This window comes from Marmota marmota, unplaced genomic scaffold (genome assembly GCF_001458135.2).
Source record: "Marmota marmota marmota unplaced genomic scaffold, marMar, whole genome shotgun sequence".
Classification (NCBI taxonomy): domain Eukaryota; kingdom Metazoa; phylum Chordata; class Mammalia; order Rodentia; family Sciuridae; genus Marmota; species Marmota marmota.
In genome coordinates this window covers 29,786,389-29,805,998 of record NW_026000174.1, presented here as the reverse complement: position 1 = coordinate 29,805,998, position 19,610 = coordinate 29,786,389, and the positions used below count along the sequence as shown (strand labels likewise).

General features: G+C 49.9%; 1 protein-coding gene across 15 annotated transcripts in view; it reads left to right on the top strand.

The window, feature by feature from the left end:
* The window catches only part of Abcc8 (ATP binding cassette subfamily C member 8), a 76,821-nt gene that overhangs the window by 55,337 nt on the left and 1,874 nt on the right, over positions 1–19,610 (top strand). For 9 of the 15 annotated variants that reach the window (XM_048788436.1, XM_048788434.1, XM_048788432.1 and 6 more), the window contains 19 exons: positions 544–624; positions 2,205–2,342; positions 3,728–3,853; positions 4,685–4,784; positions 4,989–5,230; positions 5,330–5,496; positions 6,562–6,631; positions 7,233–7,390; positions 9,131–9,223; positions 13,427–13,529; positions 14,061–14,174; positions 14,375–14,495; positions 14,646–14,776; positions 15,707–15,785; positions 15,960–16,068; positions 16,401–16,504; positions 17,239–17,372; positions 17,848–17,910; positions 18,446–18,688. In XM_048788436.1, coding sequence (XP_048644393.1) covers positions 544–624; positions 2,205–2,342; positions 3,728–3,853; positions 4,685–4,784; positions 4,989–5,230; positions 5,330–5,496; positions 6,562–6,631; positions 7,233–7,390; positions 9,131–9,223; positions 13,427–13,529; positions 14,061–14,174; positions 14,375–14,495; positions 14,646–14,776; positions 15,707–15,785; positions 15,960–16,068; positions 16,401–16,504; positions 17,239–17,372; positions 17,848–17,910; positions 18,446–18,583 — 2,271 coding nt within the window. In that variant the 3' untranslated portion in view covers positions 18,584–18,688. Of the gene's footprint in view, positions 1–543; positions 625–2,204; positions 2,343–3,727; positions 3,854–4,684; positions 4,835–4,988; positions 5,231–5,329; positions 5,497–6,561; positions 6,632–7,232; positions 7,391–8,794; positions 9,008–9,130; positions 9,227–13,426; positions 13,530–14,060; positions 14,175–14,374; positions 14,496–14,645; positions 14,777–15,706; positions 15,786–15,959; positions 16,069–16,400; positions 16,505–17,238; positions 17,373–17,847; positions 17,911–18,131; positions 18,689–19,610 lie in introns of those variants that run through there. The other 6 variants (XM_048788445.1, XM_048788440.1, XM_048788435.1 and 3 more) reach the window with 5 other exon arrangements.

Here is a 19,610-nt window from a genome sequence, read left to right as displayed (position 1 = left end):
AGAAGGATACGGATGGAAGCTGATAAGTTGCCTGCAGTGGGGTCAAACCTGATGTCTTTGATAATGGCATTCTTGATGGGTTCTCAGTCCTACCTATTGGATGAGGTCAGCTTAGCACCTGCCCAGGCTGGGGATGACTTGACATCGCCTTCATTGCCCCATGTATATATTATGAGCCCATATAGCACTGTTCTTGACCCAGGGTTGTATTGTTCCTGCTCATTCTCCAGGTAAGTTCCCTCCTCCACAAGCTTAGATATATTGGCTTCTCCTATGGTCTTCTCCTGGGTGTGATTTAAATCCTCACTTCCTCTGTCCTCTTACACTGGTCAGATGGTCCCTAGCATCTACATGATGAATATTCAGACTTGAGGATCATGCTCCCCACTTCCAAATGAATTCAGCAAACATGTACACGTTCCTTCTTTCTGCAAGGTGAAGAGAGCCAGCCCTCAGTCTCAAATGGCTCGTGGTCCAGTAAGAACCAGAACAATCTCCCGTGAATGGCTGAGGGCATGATCTGTTCCTCCCCTTTGATGACAGGGCATCAACCTGTCTGGTGGTCAGCGCCAGCGAATCAGTGTGGCCCGAGCGCTCTACCAGCACACCAACGTGGTCTTCTTGGTGAGTGCCACCCTGCGTGCACACTCACGCACACACACACACATGCCTACAAACACACACAGGCACTAATGCCCAACAGCCTCCCTCTCCGGGAGCAAACCTCTCCTGCCAGAAATATTGCCTGCTCATCTTATTGATGGAGAAACTGATGCAGGCAAAGACTTTAGACCAAGCCCAGCAGCAACCATGAGGAGAGGCAAGTTGTACTTAGAAGCTGCCTCTTAGCAGGACAGTCTCAACCTATAAACACACATGCAGCCCAACTGTCAGAATGGCACACATACAGAATGATGCTACTGCTTCCCATCTTATGCTCAGGACAGACATTGCTAATTGATCACTGCATTATTTCCCATAGAACTTAACTTGGCCTCAAAATCCTCAACACAGCACTCTAGATAACCACTAGCAGTCAGACATGAGAGAAAACTTATCAGCTCTCCCTGCCCTACTTCATGCCAACCTTGGTTGATAACAAAGAATCCTAAGACCCAGCTCTTGACCTCAAAGATTTAGAGTTTTGATCAGGGATATATGGGCCAGGCCCCATATATCTCGCCCACACTCAGGAAGCACATCCAGGTCAAAGCCCAACGGTGGCACAGACTGTGAAGGGTCAGACAACTGAGGGCTGGAAACATCAGGAAGAGCTTCCTGGAAGAGAACCTTGAAGAGAAGTCAATCAAACAGAAGGAAAGAGGCAGGTAATTTAGATAAGGAGTTGGGAAAAGGAACTTAAAGTCTCTGATACCAGATTTTTTTTTCTCCACTATCCTACCACACAGCGCTTGTTACTCAAGACACTTCAAACGTAAAGATTCCTAGTCTTTGTTAGCATCTGACACATGTTCAGCACTTTATGAAGTCCCAGTTTATTCATGATTCACGTGAGATTTAAACAACTCTGTTAGATAAAAATTAAGTGGCTACTTTACTTTCATCAAACTTTTATTAAACTCTAGCTCTGCACCAGGCATAGACACAAGGGGTATCAGATCTTAGGGACCTTGCAGTCTGGAGTGGATAAATAATTACCAGATCTGGCATTGTACAGGGTATGCCTGGATCAGAGAGGAGGAAAGGGTAGGAGCAGGGGCCAGACAGAACACAGGAAAGGCTAGTACCTGGGACAATGAAAGATGAGTATGGGTTCACTAGGCAGATAGAAGGCAGAATTGCATTCCAGGCAGAGGAAAGCCTAGAATGGGAATCTTCTTGGAAACCTGAAATGGGGTGAGGGTCACTTGGAAAGGACAGAGGAGAAGTGAGGCTAGAAAAGAAGCTTTTCCAGGTTGGAAAGGGCCTGTAATACCATACTAAGGAGTTTGGACTTTATAAATGCTGAGACACTGGAAGTTCAGGAGACAGGACTTGAAATGATTAGATCTGTTTAAAAGTGATCATGGATCTCTGCCCCATTTTAAGATGAGGCACTTGAGGCCCAGAGAGGTTAGATGAGTTGTCCACTGCCACTCAGCTAACTAGTGTCAGTTCCTAAATCAGCATTGATAAAACTTTGATTTTATGCTCACTGTTATCCTTCATCCCACACTTGCTTCTTCCTTCTCCCCTCTGCCCAGGATGATCCTTTCTCAGCCCTGGATGTTCATCTCAGTGACCACCTGATGCAGGCTGGGATCCTTGAGCTGCTCCGGGATGACAAGAGGACTGTGGTCCTGGTTACCCACAAGCTACAGTACCTGCCCCATGCAGACTGGGTGAGGTGCCACAGAGGGTCAGGCCATTGAGGGTCGGGGTGGGGGTGGGGGCAGAGGCAGTCAGGTCTCTTTGAAAGAACAAGTGTCTCAGTAGCAATTGCTAAAGCACAAGAGCCCAGCACCGAATGGCCTCCTGCAGACTGGGCAGCTCAGTCCAGGGGACAGCAGACTGCTGTCTGGGGCTTCTGTGGGACACCCAAGTCTGGCAACAAGAAGTCTCAGGAAGAAGCAGACACTAAGCACCTAGCTTCTGATTCCTGCCTGACTTAATGACATTCCCCAGCCTTGGGAACTGTCCATTTGTATGAGAGAGACTCTTCCCACCTTCTGACCTCCTGGGGGATGGATGGATTCAAATGGGATCAGATGAAAAAATATAGAAACAATAGCAGTGGTAATAGAAATGCCAGTGTCATCAATAGAATGCAGTGTTGTGAAACCACACATTAACTAAATTCCCATATTCCTCACTGGGCAGAAAAGAGCTACTTTTCAATTAATTGGAAAGCACTTAGTTTTTAAGATGAAGATAGTTATTTTTGAAATCTAGGCCCTGCCTACTCCCATATAAAATTACCCCTAAGCAGCAACCAAAATCTAAGGCCCATTCTGAGCTTCAGGTCTGTGCCAAATGACCCTGCTAATCCCCGCCCCCAAAATAAATCTTTCTTCCATGTGATGAGATCCTTTTCCACAATGAAAAGGCAAAAAAAGAAGAAAGAAAGAAAATTTCAGATTTTATTTTTTAACTATTAAAAAAGGTACAGAAGGTTTGCATCTAAGTTTCCGTGGCAACCCTGGCAAGGTAATAAGGACAAAGCTGAGTCCAAAGAAGGCAGGCCTGGAGATGCCTTGTTCCTGAAGATACCATGAACAGGACTCCGAGGCATCCATGCTACACCCCAGCATGGGGTGGGTGAGGTTGAGGGATCAGGGTTGGTTGTCAGTGGGGAATCTATATGATGCTGGTGTCATTGAGTGCTTCACCTAAAAAGCTTTATTAATTTCAAAAAGTCATGACCACACACATTTGGACCAACAAGTGCTTTGGCAAGCACTAATGGAACACATCAGACCTGCCATCAGGAAGACCTAAGGGTAGCATTCAGTTAGCCTGTTAAGTCTATGGAAACTACTACTGGTGGAGTCCTTGGAGGTCACCAGTCTGCAGACCAGGATGCACTAATTTACTCTGCAGACCCAACTGCTGAGAATCAATGTTGGTGAAGGTATTATCACTACCACCCAGAGTCATGGATGAAAGATGCCATTCATAGTGGGTGGAGGGATGTGTCTATCTCCTTCTCAGATGCCACAGCCAGGTGGTGTTTGACCACCACTCCTCCCCCAACCCAGCCCCAAGCCAGATTTGTTTCCCTTTCCAGATCATTGCTATGAAGGATGGCACCATCCAGAGGGAGGGTACGCTCAAGGACTTCCAGAGGTCTGAGTGCCAGCTCTTTGAGCACTGGAAGACTCTCATGAACCGGCAAGACCAAGAGCTGGAGAAGGTGGGTGTTTCCTGGGGAAGTTTCTAGTAGAAACAGAACTCACAAAGACCTTCCTGTCCTCATGCTCTAGGAAGCTCTCAAATGAGACATGTGGGAGCTGGCATGGACTTCCTCCTACCAGAGAGCCAGTACCTGCACCAGGTACCCAGGGCAGAATTAGGTGGACACTCTCCCCTGATCCAGAGTATTTTTAGTTGCAAAGTTTCAGAAAATCAACTCAAACTGGCTGAACATTGAAAAAAGTGGGAATTAAGGATATATTGGCTTATGAAACCAAAAAGTCCACACATGTCCTTGAATCCAGGGGATCAAACACAGGAATCTGTTTCTTGCCATCTCTTGGCTTGGCTCCCCTAAAATTGGCTTCAGTCTCGTGGTAGCAATGAGGGCCATCAGCAGCCCCAGGCTTTCATTCTCTAGCTCAGCTCTGCAGAAAGAGAGTGCCTCTCCCACAGTAGTTCAGCAAAAGGCCCAGGGCTGACCATCATGGGGCCAACATAGTCACATACTCACTCCTGAGAAAATCCTCTTGGCTAGAGTGGAATGTAAGGATGGGTCATCCATGATCATGTATCCTCCTGAATCACACAAATCACAAACTAAAGAATAGGGGAGAAATGGTCCCCCATTGGGAGACTGGAGTGCTATAAGCCAATGAAAGGAAAGGAGTAAATCCTAGCATATTGAATGTGTGTGTGTCCATGTGGACCTTCTCCAGTCTGGGACAACCTGGAATCCTGACACTAGTCATCACCAGGGTGGTTACCTGCAACCTCCCCTTTCCTGTGTTTACACCCCAAGGACATAGGCCAGGCCCCATATATCTTTCAGGAGACGGTCATGGAGAGAAAAAACACAGATCCACCCCAGGGCTTGCCCCATGCTATGTCCTCGAGAGATGGCTTTCTGCAGGATGAGGAAGAAGAGGAAGGTACAGACAGCAGGCCTGGGAGAGAAGTGATCAACCACAGGGAGACTAAGGTTTGGGGTTCTGGGTATGATGAGGTAATATGCCTGGAATCAAACCCCTCCCCTCCGTGTGCCTGGTTTTCCCGTGTGTAAGTGGGGATTAAAATACCCTCTGGTTAGAAGGATGTGAAATGTGAAGCCACAGAGGGGTCTTTGCTGCCTGCAGAGGAAGCAGCTGAGAGCGAGGAAGACGACAACCTGTCGTCAGTGCTGCACCAGAGAGCCAAGATCCCATGGCGAGCCTGTGCCAAGTATCTGTCCTCTGCTGGCATCCTGCTCCTGTCCCTGCTTGTCTTCTCCCAGTTGCTCAAGCACATGGTCTTGGTGGCTATTGACTACTGGCTGGCCAAGTGGACCGACAGTGCCCTGACCCTGAGCCCTGTGGCCAGGAACTGCTCCCTCAGCCAGGTAGGGCCAGAAGCCCCGCTGCGGGACTAGGGTGGGGGTGGGGGCGAGGGCTGAGCCCTCATGTATCCCTGGAAACCCCTTCATTTTCTGCCTGCCCAGGATTGTGCCCTGGACCAGACCGTCTATGCCATGGTGTTCACAGTGCTCTGCAGCCTGGGCATCGTGCTGTGCCTTGTCACCTCTGTCACCGTGGAGTGGACGGGGCTAAAGGTGGCCAAAAGGCTGCACCGTAGCCTGCTGAGCCGCATCATCCTAGCCCCCATGAGGTACCCCCCATCCTGGTCATGCCAGAGCAAGTCACTGTGCTCTGAGCCTCGGCTCTCCTTTCTATTAAATGGGCACAGATGACCTCTGTCATAGGTTTGTGGGAGTGACACAGAAATGTGTGTAGAAATTCCTCCTCAAACTGACAATTAGTCAGCAGACCCCATGCTAGATATTTTACATGGCTAGATCATCTAAATGTCACATCAGCCCTTCAGAGTGAGTCTCTGGGGATTTTGGATACAGGTTAGTTCCCTTCCCCAGGTGGTGCTATCTGCCCATCTCCACCCATGAGTTCTGCTGCCTCCTCCCCCACACTGTCTCTTCCTTCCATCTGCAAGCCTGCAGGTTCTGACACTGGGAGCACAGAGAGCTGTTCTGATCTTCCATAATGGTTGGATAAAAACCCAAAGGCTGCTTGGTGTGGAAGAGGTTTAATGCTGTCATTGTCCAGTTGGTTAGCCAATTCCATTTGAAACCACAATAGACAAAAGGCTACCTGGCCCCTAATAGATACCTGACCTCACCACATGACTCCAATTTTTACTTTTCAGCCTTGTGAACTCTCTTTGGCCCATAGACATGGCCTTAAGTTGACTGACCCTCTGTTTGTCCCAGATCTGTGGTTCTTAAATCCTCTGGTTGGGGTTGGGCTGACTCTAGGTCACAGCCAGAGAGCTGACAGCCAGAGTAGTCTTGCAGAGTCAGCCAGCTGACAGGCTGTCTCCAGGGACCTCTGGAAGGTTGTGCCTCTGGAGAGGACTCTGTGTCCTGGGAGGACAACTGCTGAGTGAGTCAGGGTGAGGAGGAGCTAAGAAGGGTGACAGTGGTCACAAATGGGCCTGAGAGTCCAAGAAGCTAATAAAGGGCCAGCACCCCTTTGGGCAGCTATGGGAATCTTCAGAGACACAAGTCAGATGTCTGCAGACCCTCAAAGACAACTGCTTCCAGGAAGCCAGACCTACAGATGACTCTAGGGACAATTAAATAAAATAAAAACCATCCTCATTCAATAAGCAGAAAGAAAATCAATAACTGAATGAATAACTGTTCTGTTTGCCTCTTAGGTTCTTTGAGACCACACCCCTTGGGAGCATCCTGAACAGATTTTCATCTGACTGTAATACCATTGACCAGGTAGAGTTCTGAAGACTGTACCACATTTCTCCAGTCCAGGGAGACGCCAGGCCCCGGGAACTTTTTCTCCTTGATGCCAGGTTCCCCAGATCAGATGATCAAAGTCCTGTGGGAGGAGCCCAGAGTCCCTGATCTGATTGCAGTGCTGTCTCAGGAACTGGGGTCCCCCCGAGAGACCTTCATAATAAGACTGAGGGAAACCAAATCTCTTTGGCTTCCATCCAAGACCCTAGTGGCTTATTCTATAAAAGTTCCAGCATATTCTGAACCAAAGTACTGATTATGTGAAGAATATTCATTTAGATTCAGCCTGTCTTCTTTATTTACCATTGTACCAGATAATGAGAAAACAAAGTCCCAATTCTTGCCTCAGGGAGCATACAACATAGCTGGACAGATAAGATATGTGCCTGTAATAAAGTGAGAGAGTAAAACATGGAGGCAGGTAATACTCTGAACACAATTAATAATTGGTAATACCATTTAATTAATACCAATTAATAACCAATTATTAACTGTGTTCAGAGTATTTCCTGCCTCCATGTTAATTAATACAGGTAATACCAAAACACACCTGCCTCTCTCCCCCCACCTCCCTCAGCACATCCCGTCCACGCTGGAGTGTCTGAGCCGCTCCACCCTGCTCTGTGTCTCAGCCTTGGCTGTCATCTCCTATGTCACACCTGTGTTCCTTGTGGCCCTCTTGCCCCTGGCCATCGTGTGCTACTTCATCCAGAAGTACTTCCGGGTGGCATCCAGGTGATGGCAGCATTTGCCAGCCTCAGGGGTGGGTGGGGGATGGGAAGTGCTTTGCAGTTGGGCAGTTTGGTAGACTTCCTAGAATCATCATTATAACAGTAGTATTGTCATGTTCCCTAGAAGAAGAAAGCAGAAATAACAAATAGAAATTGAAGGAAATATCCATATCATATCCTTCTACTCTAACATAACCCTCTGTTAGCATGCATACTCCACAGATAATATCTGAATTATTTCCGTGGAAGATATGGTTAGGAATGGAATCCCTAAATCAAGGTATGTGCACACGTTTATGCCCTTCATTCATTCTGCCAGAGTGCTTCTCATGAGGGCTGCATGTTTCCATCAGCCAGACTGATTGCTGATGGTGTGAGAGCAGACAACACCTGATAGGAGAGGTGTTACAGATATCACAACTCCCAGCCCACAAGAGTCCAGAGTGTGGCTGGAAACTCTGACTTCACAGATCCTCTCCCAGAAATCCATTGCCCTCAAGAACCTTGGAACCAGGCACACCTCTTTCCTACTCAGAATTTTCTAAGAACATTCTCTAGGAGATTCTTCCTAGGAGTGATTCTCTCCAACTCAGATTCAGAGAATTATAAGAAAAATATTTAAAGATCCAATAGGTCACTGTTTCTCAAACTGCCAATTACAAACTATCAGTGGGTCATGAAATCAATATCATGGATCACAACCAGCATTTTAAAACAAGGAAATAGGACAGAAAATATCAGCTTTGCTTCATGAAACCTTTGTTATGGTCACGTAAGAGTGTGTGTACTGATTTGTGATATAAAATATGTTTCTTACTGTGGGTTGTGGATAGAAAGGTTAAGTATCTTTCCAAAGTGTGCCTAGTTTGTTAGAAACTAGAATTGAAATACTGATCTGCAATAATAATAATTAAATTTAGATGCTTTTGACTACAATGACCTGTCCAAAGGATCAATATTTATATAAATGGCTTTTTGCTTGTGTGATCCAGAATCTGCTCCCAGCACCCAGGAAGAACATAGTTCATTGATATTAACAAAATTACAGTGACTTTTTGACCACTGTACTCTGTACTTCGGAATGTTTCCAAACACTTTGTAATACAAGCTGTTCTACAAAGTTCATTTCTTTTGCCAGAGAAGACATGTTCTCCCTGTTTCTCTGGTACCCACTCTGGTCCTGGAGATAATCTGTCCGCGAAAGCTACTTCCTGGATCCAAACCTGGCCTGTCTGACACTGATGAGCTGTCAAGTTGCAGCTGTGAAGAGTGGAAGGCCATTCTGTTGCCATGGATCCTCTCCTCACTCAAGAGCTCTTTAGGTCTTAATCTTTAATGTACCGATCTATAATGATCCCTGGGAAAGGATGGATTAAAAACGTTGAGCCTGGCCTTCCCATTCCTTTAGTCAGCCTTGCTGTAAGATGGAACCAGCACTGCCTACCCACTTTACCTCAGTGCCGGGTGTTGCAGCAGGAGTGCAGACGGACACAGGCATGAGGTGGACAATGCCCAGGATGACGGGAACTGTGCCTAGCAGGCTCTGTTTAAGCATTTTACATCAGCGATCTCATTCAGTGCTCACAGTGTGATGGGGAGGTCCATATTCCTCCCTTTGTAGGTAAGAAACAGACCTAGAAAGGTGAAGCCCTTTGCCCAAATACTGGTAAGGTAGAACTAGGATTCAGACTCGGCTGAGCCACAACCTGCCCTCCTAACCATCCTGCTCTCTTCCCTGGCACAGGGACCTCCAGCAGCTGGATGACACCACTCAGCTCCCGCTGCTCTCACACTTTGCTGAGACCGTGGAAGGCCTCACCACCATCCGGGCCTTCAGGTACAAGTCCAAATTCCCCCAAAGTAGGAGTGGGGGGCAGGGTCACAGGTCATGAGATTGAACTCAAAGAGCCCCACTTAGGAAGGCCCAGAACATACCTCTCTCAGCCCCTCCTCAGGCCCCAAGGCCCAGATGATGTCCACCAGCAGGGACAGACCCGTTGGGCTCCAGCTATAAAATTTCAGCTCTCCAGACGGGCCTGAGGCCTCTGTGAACCAGTGCAGAACACGGGAAGAAACAAGGCCAGGACAGGTCTTCAACTGTCAGTACTAGAAAGGCCCTCAGGTCTTTGGCCAGCATGGATGCCTTCTGATATTGAGAACCTCTTGTCACCAGACACTGCTGACATTCTCTACGCTGCTCTCATTCATGCTGCACGGCTACCCTAGGTGCTGAGCATGAGTGTTCCCATTGCCCAGATAGGGAAACCTCACAAAGCCCATACTTGAAACCCACAAAACCCATACTTGAAACTACTTGTTCATTCAACCAGCATTTACTAAGCTCCCCCACATGCTGAGCCCCTTGCCAGGCATGTGGGGCAAGATGAGTCAGGCAAGTGGCTGCCCTGGAGGCATTACAGTCCAGACTTAGAGCAGGCCAGGACAAATCCATGTGACAGCTGCTCTGCAAGAAGTGGGGACATGGGCTGTGGGGACATAGAAGAGAGGCAGTTATGGAAGGCTTCTTAAAGAAGGTGTCATAGGAGCCAGGACTCAAAGGATAAGGAAGAGTTCACCAGCCTGGAGAAATTTCCAGAAAACTTTAATGCCCCTGCCATCCTCTCGCCATCCTGAGCAGCAGAGTCAGGCTAAACAGGAGCATCTGAGGCTGCCTAGGGGGTGGAGTTGGCTATTGCTCCCCCAGCCAAGTCTTGGTCAGTCTGTTGGGGTGTTACTCATCCTGCCAACCAAGCCAGAGACCCCTGACCCAGATAGTTGGGCTCTGGTCTCTAAGCCTCACCATAAGAGTGATAATAGGTTATTTATAGAATGACACAGCTGCAAGGGTATGACAATAACCATGTGACACTAAACCCTGTAACCTGAGGTCTCAAAGACCAGCCTAGGGTTCAGAAAAGCTCTCCTCCCCAGCCATCAAGTCCATTGTCAGCCCTGGAACCCTAACGTAGCACCACAGCCTCCTTTCACTCTTTGGCATGTGGGGCCAATAGGAGCTCATCTCTTGTCTGAGTAAAGCAGAGCTCTCCCCTGGCCAGGGCTCTGCTCCCTACACATCTCTGCCCCCCACTCAAACCTATGCTGCCTCCACACAGAAGCACAAGATTCTAGAGTCTGCTCCCAGCTTGCATTTCTCATCTCAAGCCTGCATTTCCCCAGTGTCTTCAATTTTCAAGTCCCTAGACACCCCTGGGCCTAGCTTCTGGCATGTCCCTCTTACAATTGGTGTCCAGAGGCCTTCAGGATGGGCCTGGAGCAGAGAGACTGTGACTTTCCTAATGTGGACCAGGTCCCTTGTGAGTGGATTCCAGCACCCTGTCACCTACCTCAGATCAAACCTGTGACCAGGCCAAGCCAAAGGAACTGCAGCCCAGCAAGGTCTCCCACACCCTTCCCTGACACAGTGAATGATTCTTCAACTTGAATGAAAGACTTTTTAATCATCCCTGTATTTGTTTAATTTATCAGCTTTGGCCCTGCAACCTGCCCTGCTGAGTGCAAACTAGCATTTATCGATTGTGCGCTTACCAAATGCCAAGTGCTAAGTGTTGCGTGTGCATTATTACAATTAATCCTCAAAACAGCCTCATGACACAGGCCTGGGAAGCCATGTTTTACAGATGCAGTCTCAACCAGAGAGGCTGGTAACCAATCTGAGAGCTGGTAGAGGGCCTAGACCTGACTGACCTTCTTGACTTTCCTAAGAGTCCCTGTTTTTTTCACAAAAGTTTCCAGAGTGCCTGGCACTGGGCTCAGTATAAGAATTATTCCCATCCCCATTTTACTGATAAAGAAACTGAGTCTCCATCCTAACACACAATTGTGATATTCAGATACCAGCCTGAGTTTGCATGGCTCCAAAGCTTGGCTCTTTTACTAGTTCTCAGACATACCATTGCATACCTATAACAGGAACTCCCATTTCAGACTCTCCTGTCACACAGAGCACTCAGGCCCACACACTGAGCACCTGAGCCTTCTTACATGCACACGCATAGTGTTTGCACTCTCATAGCTACATGACTTTCCTTCAGATACAGTTTCACACTCACCTCAGACACCCACCTGCACGCATCCACCACTTGGCTGTGCAGTTGCACGCTCTCACCTCAGAGACTCACATCGCTGTCCTCAGACACATGCCCTCCACCCAGAAATAATACAGGCCAATCAGAGAGCTTCAAAAGTGAAAAGTAGATGGTAAACAAGACATGTCTCCAGGTATGGTGGTGCACACCTGTGATCCTAGCGACTCAGGAGGCTGAGGCAGGAGGCTCATGAGTTCAAAGCCAGCCTCAGCAAAAGTGAGGTACTGAGCAACTCAGTGAGATCCTGTCTCTAAATAAAATACAAAATAGGTGTGGGGATGTGGCTCAGTAGTTGAGTGCCCCTGAGTTCAATCCCTGGTACTCCACCAAAAAAAAAAAAAAAAAGACATATCATGGGTCCTTCTGAGCCCCCAAATTTGGTCTTTACTAGACCAGAGGTGCCAAGATGGCTTTTTTATTCTCTTCTTTGTTCATCATCAAACAAGTGCTCCTGTACCTCCGCTGAGCCCATCCCATGCCAGCAAAGTCTGAGGGAAGTGGCCAAGAAGTCAAGGCTGATCAGGGAGAGGAGACAGGTCTTTCACAGTAATGTGAAGAAACAGGATGAGGCATGAGTATAGGAAAGAAACCCTTAACGTTCCTTGCACAGAAAGATCTTATCTACCTAAGAGGCTCAGAGAAGGTTCCACTCATTTGTTCAACAAATATTTAATGATAGTGCCGGATGCTGGGATCAAAACAGACATGATCTCCATCCTCATGGGTTTCCCAGTCTGGTGAGAGAGATGGGTTATAAACAGCCAGAGAAAATGACTGTGCAATGAAGCTAACAGGCTGCAGACATAGATAACAGGGGAACCTACTTTAAGTAAGATAGTAGTCAGGACAGGCCCCTCCGAGTAGGTCTCAGGTAAGGGAAGTTCTGAAAGTTGAGAAGGAGCCAGCCTTGTGAAGAGCAAGGGAGAAAGTATTCCAGGCAGTGGGGAGAGCATGCACAAAGACCCCAGGGTACAGAATAACTTGATATTATCAAAGAGCTTTGAAAATGCTGGGGTAATGGCTACAGAATAATAAGTCAGAGAGTGAATGGCTGGGGAGGAAGTTGGAAGGAGCTGGTGCTCCTGGAAAGAAATTTTTTCTTTAAGTTTCTATTTGTTGTTTTTAGTTATACATTTCAGTAGATTGTATTTCACATATTATACATACATGGAGCATAACCTCCCATTTTTGTGATTGTACATGGTGTGGAGTTACACTGGTTGTGTATGCATTATGAACATAGGAAAGTTATGTCTGATTCTTTCTACTGTATTTCTTCTTCCCATCCTCCCTCCTTTCCCTTCATTTCCCTTTGTCTAATCCAATGAACTTCTACTCTTCCCTCCCCATTTTCTTACTGTGTTAGCATCTGCATATCAGAGAGAACAGTGGGCCTTTGGATTTTGGGGGGAAGAGATAGTTCTTTATCCTAAAAGCATTGAGAGGCCATTGATATTCTCAGCAGGGTCATAGTTGGTGATTTAGAAAGATCACTCTAGCTGGCCGCTGGGCAGAGATAACACACAGGGAGATCCAGCACATCTATCAGGAGCTGATGCAGAGTCCAGGAGAGGTTTTGGTAGGCAGGAAGCAGGAGAGAGGTGGACAGAGGCAAGGATTTGGGGGATGTATACATAAGAGGACTTGTTGAGGGATTGAGTGTGAGTCCAGGATATTCCTGGTTCTGGCCTGAGAAACTGGGTGGATAGCAATAGTGCTCACTATTCTCCAGGAAGACCTAGAGAGAACAAATCTTGGGGTGAAAACAGTTTGGAGGAGGTGGGACTCTGCAGGTTAGATAGAATAGTAGGAGGTGTTGGGGGAGCCTATATAAGATGGCAGAGGTGGCATGGTCAGGGCGGCCAGCAAGGCCCAGGTGACCCCTCCTAGGAGCTATGTGGGCCACCATTATTCCCTCCTCATCCTCCCTCCAGGTATGAGGCCCGGTTCCAGCAGAAGCTCCTGGAATACACGGACTCCAACAACATCGCCTCCCTCTTCCTCACGGCTGCCAACAGATGGCTGGAAGTCCGCATGGCAAGTGCCACCTACTGCTACCCAGATCCTGGACAGGTGTTCTGATAGGAATGTGGAGCAGAGCAAGGGACAAACATGGACCAGGGGGTGGGAAGAGAGGATGGGGAACCAGATTATGTGGACATAGAGCCTTCCTTTTGTCCCTTCCCTGGCAGTCCTTCCAACATCTAACCTGTGTCCCCTTCCCCTATATTACTGTCTGGGGGCTTGTGTGTCTGAGGGTTGTGCCTGGAGCAAGAATAGTTGTGTGTGTGTCTAGTGAGTGTGTCTGCAGTGAGTGACATGACACATGCATGCATACATGTTGAGCCAGCTGGTGAGGCCTGCCTTCTCAGGGAGTAGGGGAGCCTAGGCTGGGGGGCACATGTTGGCTCCTGAGCCCAGGATTTCCCAGCCTCCTGTGTGTCTGATGTGTGTGTGATGTGTCTGGGGATATCTGAGCTGCTCCCTGTCCTGGATGGGTGTGAGGTGGGACAGAGCCTCTATAGGTCCAACCCCCAATGGCTGGGGCCAGCTGTTCTCCCTCCTCAGGAGTACATCGGTGCATGTGTGGTGCTCATCGCAGCCGCCACCTCCATCTCCAACTCCCTGCACAGGGAGCTCTCTGCCGGTCTGGTGGGCCTGGGCCTCACCTACGCCCTAATGGTGAGTGACAGCAGGCTGGGATGTGGATGAGTAGGACACCAGACCTCCAGGAATCCCAGTGTTCCTTCCCCAACTGAGTCATGAGACACTCCTAACCCAGGCCTTCCCATGTGGGCAGGACAGCTGATAAACAGGCCCCAGGCCCCAGACATGTGGTGGGTGAGAAGCCACATTCATTGTGACTGACTTACTTCCCACAGGTGTCCAACTACCTCAATTGGATGGTGAGGAACCTGGCAGACATGGAGATCCAGCTGGGAGCTGTGAAGCGGATCCACGGGCTCCTGAAAACTGAGGCAGAGAGCTATGAGGGGCTTTTGGGTGAGGGGCAGCAGTGAAGACGCTCAGGGGAAGGGCCCACAAGAGGGGTGTACTTGGGCTGGGGGAATGATGAGGGAGCTGGGGATGGTGGTCCTCCTAGATACCAGCTGTGGCCCATGCGGGGTGGCTGACACCCAGCCTGGCCCCTAGCACCATCGCTGATCCCGAAGAACTGGCCAGACCAAGGAAAGATTCAGATCCAGAACTTGAGCGTGCGCTATGACAGCTCCCTGAAGCCAGTGCTGAAGCATGTCAACGCTCTCATCTCCCCAGGACAGAAGGTCAGACGTAGAGCCCTGGAGGGCGTGAGGCAGGGCAGCTCACAGAGTTCCCCCATGGCCACCCAGGCTTCCTCCTGGCTTCTTACCCACTCACACCGCCAGTCTCCTGGCCCTGGCTCTGTCATGCTGACCTGCTTTCCTCCTCTTGCTGTTCTCAGACCTTGTGTCCTCATCTGTCACCAGAGACAAACAGCCTGGACTCCCCTGGCTTCTAGGGGCTTTCCCCTGGCTAGCACCACCCCAGAGCTTCTCTGCCTAGGGGGAGACAGCAAGGCTGTCCTTGTCCTCAGGGAGGGAGCCCCTGCCTAGTGTCTGACCCAACACTCCTCATGTCCCTCCTCTCTGGCCCCATTTCTCTCTGACGCTATCCTTCTCCTTCCATCTCTTTACGTTTCTGTCGTCGTCTCACTGTCTCTGACCTTTGGGTGTAACTTTGTCCCTGCTGCTGTCTTCTTCCACCTGCCCTTGCCTCACTTATCCTTCTGCGTCACTTTCTCTGAATCTGTATTGGTCTCTTGTTTTAAATTCTATTAGAACCCCAAAGCCAGGAAGCAATGGGGTCAGAGATGGATCCAATTTAAGGTAGGGCACACAGACACACCCCTGCCCACCTTCTTGTCCTCTTGCCACACCCATGTGCACACAGACACAGCAGGGCCCCCAGCTCCCCTGAAGTCACATATTTGGTACTTCCAGACCCAGGAAATTGGATATCTACACCCTGCACTGTGATCTCAGGTCCGAGCCCCCCTCAGACCTACCACAGAAAAGAAACCCAAACCTGTGGCCCAGCATGGCCAAAAAGAAGCTGGTGCAGAAGAGGAGAGGCTGTGACCTTCCCCACCTGCACACCTTACCAAGAGCTAGCACTAGAGGTCACTCCTGGCAGCCCCTGAAGCCGGAGCAACACACCTGCCTTCCTTTTTCCAGATCGGAATCTGTGGCCGCACAGGCAGCGGGAAGTCCTCTTTCTCTCTCGCCTTCTTCCGCATGGTGGACATGTTCGAAGGTAAGTTGTATGTTGGGCACCATATGAGTCCTGGCCTGTGGTCTTATGTTACATGAGGCCCAACAGTCACTGCCTTTCTCTGCCTCCTCACTGGGGCCCATGTCCCAGGCTGAGCCCGTCCCCAGCACCACCCCATCCCTGGTGGTGCCTACCTGCCACATCATCTCCATGCAGGGCGCATCATCATCGATGGCATTGACATCGCCAAACTGCCATTGCACACCCTGCGCTCACGTCTCTCCATCATCCTGCAGGACCCCGTCCTCTTCAGTGGCACCATCCGGTGAGCCCCTTCACCCCCCCCAGGCCCATGCTAGCTCAGCTTCATTGAGTCTGCAATACAAAGAGGAGGATGTGGGGGAACTGGGGTCTTCAGCTAAGTGTCACCTTCAAGCCCTTCTCATGAGGCCAAGACCAGCACTGGTGACATCTTGCACTACAGCTCTCAGTGCTGTCCACACCCACTGCCGCCACCTCGGTGCTCCCTACCCAGCAAAGCCTCCAAATGACTCAGTTCTCACCCACGAGCGTTCACCAGCCTTGCCTGTGACAGGACCCTGGGGATGGAGGCAGCCCACTGCTCCCTTCCCTATGGGTTTCTGTGCCACTCTCCAGATTCAACCTGGACCCGGAAAAGAAGTGCTCAGACAGCACACTGTGGGAGGCCCTGGAGATCGCCCAGCTGAAGCTGGTGGTGAAGGCGCTGCCTGGAGGCCTCGGTAACAACTCCTGGCCGCACAGCCAGGCTGGCTGGGTGCTAAGAGAGCATCCATGGGCTGGGGAGGGAAGACTCATAGCCACGTCTTTGGTGGCCTGAGTTTGAAATCTGGGATCTGATAGGACCAGAGACCATTTTGTTCTACCTTCCACCATTCAGGGGCCCAGAGAGGTAGTGACTTGCTCCAGGTCACACCGCAAGTCCGTTCAGGCTCTCACCTCTCTTGCAGGGCTCAGGGAGAGAATAGAGGTCCCTGTATGACAGAGTTTGTCACCCATGCTGTGGTAGTATCTTTAGTCCTGCCCTGCCCTATCCCCTGTCCTAGGGAAGAGAGAACAGAGTGGAAAATCTTGGACACTGTTCGCTTAAAGAGTTTATTAGAAAGACTCTGACCCCTCCAGGGGAGGGCAGGGCCTTGGGGTGTACTGCACCTCCTGGATCTGTGGGGCCTGGCCAAGCTTTGGCTTCTGTGGATTGCCCTCCCTGAGGCCCCAACTTGTGTGGCCACTCTCCATGCACACACTCAGCATACATGGCCCCTCCCAGGATTGCCAGGCCACAGCAGAGCACACCACCACAGATGCCCTTCTCACCTCAGTCCCTGCAGATGGCATCTGGGTTGTATCAGGTGTGCTCCTGACACACTACCACCTAGGGGCAAATGCCCCCCCAACCCATGCCGTCTGCTCTGCTCACACCGTGAGCCCTGCTCTCCGTGCCTGGGGCTGCTTTCAGATGCCATCATCACAGAAGGCGGGGAAAATTTCAGCCAGGGCCAGCGGCAGCTCTTCTGCCTGGCTCGGGCCTTCGTGAGGAAGACCAGCATTTTCATCATGGATGAGGCCACAGCCTCCATCGACATGGCCACGGTTGGTTCTGGGCATGTCCATGGGGTAGAGACCTTGGAGAGGGTTTTAGTGAGGTGTTAGGGAAAAGTTTGCGCAAAGAAGTCCTGACTTTCAAGTTGCCTTTAACATCAAGGGCTATGTGTGGCCAAAGAGGCCAAGGGCGGGGGGACTCTGACTCCATCTAGTCTTAAAGAAGTTTCCCACACACACACACAGATCCACAAAGACTTCTCACCCCTCACCCACAAAACAGCATCACACTTGCAGCACATGATGTGCTCACAGAACTGAGCTCCAGGAAGCCAAGTCAGCCCCTGAGTGCTGGACACCCAATGAGTCCTGAGAGAACCAGGACCAGAGAGAGGGTGGGGGAGGGTGGCTAGGATTGGAGTCAGATGGGAGCTGGGCCACAAACCTGGGCCCCACATCCCCAAAGCCAGTCCAGACCCCTTCAACTGGGCAGGTGAGCCCTCAAGCTGCTTCTTCCATCTGACAGGAAAACATCCTCCAGAAGGTAGTGATGACAGCCTTTGCAGACCGCACTGTGGTCACCATCGCGGTAAGGGGCCCATTGACAGGCAGGGGCCACCCAGCAGGAGGGCTGGCTACTGGGGCTGTCATTAGTGATCAGCCCCTGGGCTTGGCTGGTCCCCAAGAAAGGACCCTGGAGCAGTTCAGGGCAAGGAGTCTGGAGGGCTGGCAGGGATCCTGGGTTGCAGGATTTGGGGTGAGGGGGATTTGCACCTGCTCTTCCCTCAGACATCCCCTCTTTCTCTCCAGGTTCCAAGGTCCACCCCCCTCCCAAGGTCCTGTGAGCTAGGTTGGGGTTGCTTCTCCATAGGAAGTCAGGGAAGAGAGGTGTTGGTGTGAGGGGCCCCTGAATACTGAAACCTGGATGTGGGAGAGCTGAGACCTGCTGGAGGGGAGAAGGGTGGTATTGAAGGGCTCAGATCACAGTCCCCCTAGACAGGGGCAGTCACCACAGAGATACAACATCGTGGCCACATGCCTCCTTCTCCAAGCTGCAGGAGGGAGCCCTTAGCTGCCCTGACCCTTCCACCCACACCCTGACCAGCCCCCTCCCGCCTGCCCAGCATCGAGTGCACACCATCCTGAGTGCAGACCTGGTGATTGTCCTGAAGCGTGGTGCCATCCTGGAGTTTGACAAGCCAGAAAAGCTGCTCAGCCAGAAGGACAGTGTCTTCGCTTCCTTTGTCCGTGCAGACAAGTGACCTGTCAGACCCCAAGTGCCATCCTATACTCTCACCCTGCCCCCACCCTTGCCTGGGTTTTCTAACTGTAAATCACTTGTAAATAAAGAGATTGATTATTTCCTACTGGGAGCCCCAACTCTGGTGGGCAGAGACTGCAGTGGTCTGTGGGTGCAGGGAATCAGCCTGTCCTTGACACTGGGCAGATTCTGATGTTGCTATGTAAACATGGGCCAAAGCATATTTCCTGATCTGTGAAATGAGGGATGTGTTAGTCAGCTCGGGCTGCCATGACAAAATATCGCAGAGTAGGTAGCTTCAACAACAGGAATTTATTTCTCACAGTTCTGGAAGCTGAAGCCCAAGATCAAGGTATCCGCAGCTTTCGTTTCTCCTTGGCTTGCAGACAGCCATCTTCTCACTGTCCTCGCATGACCTTTCCTCTGTATACACACAGCCCTGTGAATTCTCCTCCCCACCCCCTCTCTCTCCAAGGACAGCAGTCATAGTGAGTTAGGGTCCAATCCCTGTGTCTTCATCAAATCTTAATTACCTCCCCGCAGGCCCTAGCTCCAAATACAGTCACATAGGGGGCTAGGTCTGGAGAAGAAAATTCAGTCCATAGCAAGGGAGATAGCATTTTTGTGGAAACCCCATCGGATAAGGTGACAGGTCTCTTCCTTAGGGTATTTATTCTTGGATTAAAATTGTGGAACCTGGTACCCTGGATTAATACTATTTCCTTTGCCAATAATGGAAACCCAACTCAAAATGGCTTAAACAAAAACATATTTATTGTGGTATATGACTGTGAAGACCAGGAGGTATACTATTTCAAACACGGTTACTCCAAGTATTTAATGTCAGGGATGTGCCTCCATTTCTGGGTTCCATTTACCTCTTCCTTTCTGATGACAGATGGCTGCTAGCAACAAAAAGGAAAAAAAGATGTTCTTTCCCAGTAGCTCTAGCAAAAATTTTGGGAGCAAATCTCAATGGATAAATTTGGTCACATTCTCATCTTCACCACTGTGGTTGGAGGGCCAGA